Source organism: Humulus lupulus, chromosome X, assembly GCF_963169125.1.
Source record: "Humulus lupulus chromosome X, drHumLupu1.1, whole genome shotgun sequence".
Lineage (NCBI taxonomy): Eukaryota > Viridiplantae > Streptophyta > Magnoliopsida > Rosales > Cannabaceae > Humulus > Humulus lupulus.
The window spans coordinates 158,539,125-158,543,649 of record NC_084802.1 but is presented as its reverse complement, the minus strand read 5'-3'; the positions used below and the strand labels follow the sequence as shown (position 1 = coordinate 158,543,649).

Genomic DNA, 4,525 nt, shown 5'->3' with positions numbered 1-4,525 from the left:
ACCATACCAGATCATAAAATCCTTATGATACTACAATATAATCCTGCCTTCTTTTCAGTATCAATACCACAATTTTATTTGCCACTTTCAAAAGTGCTTGCTCTGATAAATCCAACTTTTGCAATTTTTAAGCAAAATGTAATATAAGATGTAATTTCCTTTAAAAGCACATGAAAATAAATGTCAATTTATAGAAAATTTATTATATAATATGAGATATAAAGTTTGCTTGTTGGAAACAAAAGGTCCAATTGGAATTGTAGTGATAAATAAGTGATGCATTACTGCTAAATATGACATGATGCATCATTATTTTATGTCATTTTTATTATTTATTATAATAAAAAATTAAATACTAAACATTTTACCCCATTATTTTATTATCTTTAACTATTAATAATAAAATTTAATGAATTTTTTCAATAAATATCAAATAAATATTAATGAAATAATAATTTTTGTATCAACTTTTATAATTGTACATTGGTCTATAGTACTAAAATGTATTAATTTTTTGTGTAATATTTGGAGATGTCTAAGTTGGGAGTGGCAAATATTGGGAGGCGGCTGTCAGTATACTATCACAATCTCAATGACGAGTTTAAATACAAACACCAGAATTATAATCTCATATAATTTAAGATACCGATAATGGAAGCTTGGAAGAAATATACATAACACCAATATATTTTATCATTTCCTCTGGAGAAAAAGAGACCCTATTAGGACAGCAATCCCAGTAATGGCAATGGTAAATATAAGACGTCTTCGCGAAAACTCATGTGGTGGTGGCTGTCGTCTCGGAGCACCTGGCTCTCTTTCAGCTGGCCTCACATCCCTTCAATTAAAAATCCAATTACATTACAAACACATGATGTGATGATAAGAAGATGGGTCAGTACTAGAAGATTACTGGTAAAAGTCTAACTAGTGTGACATAACACATAACTGAAAAAAAAAAAAAGGGTTAAATCTTGTTTTCCAACTTCCATATGTACTACCAGGAGCACATGAAACCTCAGAACAATTAAGCTCATCGAAAACAAAAGAGTTCCAAAAGACCTTGGTAAAGATTTATTAGAAGTACACAGTGTGAGCACCAATAACACATGCACAAGTAGTGCATCTCATTCGTATCAAAATTTTCCCAAGCAACCATTTTTAACACAAACATATTATTTAAGACACAAGCAGAACAAAATAAAATCCCAAAACTGAAGTTCAGTTAAAACCCATGAAGTTAATCAGTGAATCTACCTGGAAGACTCGACAACATTGTCTAGGGCACCATTGCATCTAATTTCGTGGTTGCATCTTTCTCGGAGCCTAATATATCTTCTACAAAGAGCACAAAGTTCTGTTCGGTTCCCACATACTTCCTGTACGCAATAGCAAAGCACACAAACAATATTGAATTGAAATTATAGTAAATAACTATATGTAAATTTTCCACTTCCAAAAAGGGAAGAGTTATTACCTGATGTTCAGCTAAATCAATTGCAGGTAATGGGAACTCGCAAAAGTCACAGGTGACAATCCTTTGGGGGCAGTTTTCACCTTTATGGATGGCTAGTATTTCTCGTTCCATTGTCTCACTACATAGTGAACAAGCTACCTGCTTTCAGAGAAATGTCAAAACAGAACAATTTTATTTAGACACACTACATATCTAGACTGCCAAGCAAACTTTATGTTGACAAGTTCTCTTTTTTTCCAATAATTGAAGCCTCCACCACTGGTATAACAAGACTCAAGTAAAGGATACATGAATATAGAAACACCCACCACATATATATACTTTTTGCACATGAACATGTAGTTTTGCTTGCTCGGTAAAACTCATGCTCATGAAACCGGGAGAATTACGGAATTTCCAGCACTAACCAAAGGAAAAGAGGTAACCAAAAGAAGACTTTCAAAATGCAAGGAAAATATAAAAACTGAAAACACCTTTCTAAGGAAGTGAAACTAACAATTGTGCAAACCCCAAGTATATAATTTCAGGTTCAATTTATACACAAGAGTGTAGAAACTAGAACATACTCACATACCGGGGCATGAGTGTTTAAGTGATGTTCCTCAGCATGCCTTCTCGGAATCATATCACCACAGACTTTACATCTTTCAAGATTGCGGGAGCAATGAGCAAAATGCAAATCAATATTTGAAGAAGGGATAGCTCTGTCACTGTATACATACTAAAGTATTAGTCCATGTTACATGACTTAGACCAGCAACTTAGGTTATTTGAAAGACATGGCATCACGCATAGTATAAGATATTGGACAGACAAGAAATAAGAGCACTGGTTGGTTACGTCAGATTGCATATATCACAAGTGACGATGTTTTAAATAAAAACAGCCAAAGGTCACCTGAGATGGAGATTATCGTGTTCAATAAAAATTCATTGGAATAGATGCATTAATACATAGCATCATCAAAAAAAAGAGAGAGAGAGAGAGAGAGTCGAAACATAAAGACGTTTAAAAGTAATCATCCAATATGTCTTGGGTAAACAATGCAGGTGCCAAAAGAGTTTGATCTAAATAAAAAGGCTCCATATAATGGTAAATTATACAAACTCTAGTTGCTGAGATATTAAAAAAAACAAAGGACAGAGATACATTACACACTTAATTAAATTGGAATACACAAGTATTTCCAATTACATCTCACTGGAGAAGGTAATCTCAGAACTGAGCCAATTGTAAAAGAAAAGTGGTAACACAGGTAAATTCACGAATTGAGGATCTCTCTTAGGTTTTCACAATTAAGTAGTTAGACCAAGTAAAATGTATCTAAGTCTACGTATGTGACACTGAATTAATAAAAAAAAAAAGAACAAAAATACACTGAAAAGAAGGGAAAAAAAACATTAATATTATAGAAATAAAAAAAAACGCTAAATAAATATGCTCTCTTCTCGGTACTCAACCAACGATTGTCAAAACAAAAGAAAAAGCATCATTGACTCACTTAGAACAATCCCAAACATGGTCCGAAACACAAACGAAATCATTAAAATAATAATAATAATTTTTATAAAGACCGCAAAGTTCCAATTTTACATAGTTAATGGCATATGAAATTTCCTCCTTACCCAACAAAACCTTGAATTAAACCTAATACATTCATCTAGATGACTAAAACAATGATCATAAGCAATAAACACATATGTACATAACCAGAATAATAAAATTTGACGAGAAATTCAGATAAAGCGTTACCAGTGACTGCAAATGCTTTGAGCTTCCTCAGACGCGACAGCCATGGAGACGCAGGGAGAGAGAGAGAGAGAAGAAAAAACCTCGACCGAAAATCTTAAACGATACAACAAAAGTAAAAACAAAACAAAAATTTGGCGAGATATATTTGTATAAAAATTAGGGCTTTGAATAGTAGAAAATGTCAACCAAAATCGGAGAAGGGAAAATTCAGAAATTACCTAAAGCTCTATGAGAAGTGTTACGGATGATTAAGGCGTAGGAGTCCTTGATTTCTGGTAGATTTAGGTAAAATAAATCAGAAAGAAAATTTTCTTTTTCTTTTTCTAAGCAAACAAACAAGAAAACTTTGGAAAGGTTTGATTGAATGAATATTTTTGGTCTAACAACTTTATTATTATTATACGAAAAGAGTAATTAGGTGAGAAGTAAAGGAATGGGAAAGACTTTTGGACCTCAGTCCACATTTATTACAGCACATGTTCCTCTTGGGATATTTGAGAACTCACTTATTATTATTATTATTACTATTATTATTAGCAAGATATTAGCATTCTAATTATATTCATATAATATAAAATAATTACGAAAACCACATACAAAATTTTATTTACAAAAATATATTGCTACATTATCAAAACATGCCTCAATCTAAAAATAATATACTTGAATTAGAAATATTCTCAAAATTATGATTTTTTCATTTTTCTTAGTCTACAAAAGTAAGATTTTGGTTATTTATAATGGTTGTTGATCGCGTTTTTGGCCAACGACGTGTAGACGTCAAAACGACAAAAAACCTTCAAGAGAAAAATACAACACAGACAATTTTTATAGTGGTTCAGCTCCAATGTGTTGGTAATAGCCTAGTCCACTTAGAGTTATGATTATAAATCTACACTTAAGATCAGATGAACTTGAGTCACTGAGTTTCTTCAGTGCAGATGAAAAGAATACGAGATTTCTCTCAAGATACAAATACTCTCTCTGGAAAATTAGAATCCGAATCCTTTTTATGATGCCATGAACCTTATATTTATAGGCTCAGGATCGTACAAATGAAGTCCCCCATAATCGGGATGTTTTGTTATTCTACTACATTTAATTAATAATAATATTCAAAATACAACAATACACTACTTTTGTGGGATACTCTAAGAGATTCCCGCATAGGTACGACCGATTCTTGCTGAAGCCGTTACTGGGATCTTTTGTGTAGCACTATTCTGCTTAGTCTGTCTACATCACACCCAAAAGGAAAACTGAAGGGCCAAAACACTTCACTGGTCGGCCACATCC

The 4,525-nt window shown here is 32.5% G+C and overlaps 1 protein-coding gene across 2 annotated transcripts; it reads right to left on the bottom strand.

The window, feature by feature from the left end:
* Positions 1-540: 540 nt before the first annotated feature.
* LOC133803801 (uncharacterized) lies at positions 541-3,606 on the bottom strand. Of its 2 annotated transcripts, XM_062241916.1 has the most exons (6): positions 3,448-3,606; positions 3,230-3,322; positions 2,052-2,187; positions 1,478-1,615; positions 1,258-1,379; positions 541-838 (listed from the first exon to the last, which is right to left on the bottom strand). In XM_062241916.1, exons 2-6 carry the CDS (start codon positions 3,271-3,273, stop codon positions 694-696), a joined length of 585 nt encoding a protein of 194 aa, XP_062097900.1. In that variant the 5' UTR covers positions 3,274-3,322; positions 3,448-3,606; the 3' UTR covers positions 541-693. The 2 variants fall into 2 exon arrangements, with proteins under 2 accessions (XP_062097900.1, XP_062097899.1); XM_062241915.1 differs by having other exon boundaries at positions 3,230-3,599.
* Between the last annotated feature and the right edge of the window lie 919 nt (positions 3,607-4,525).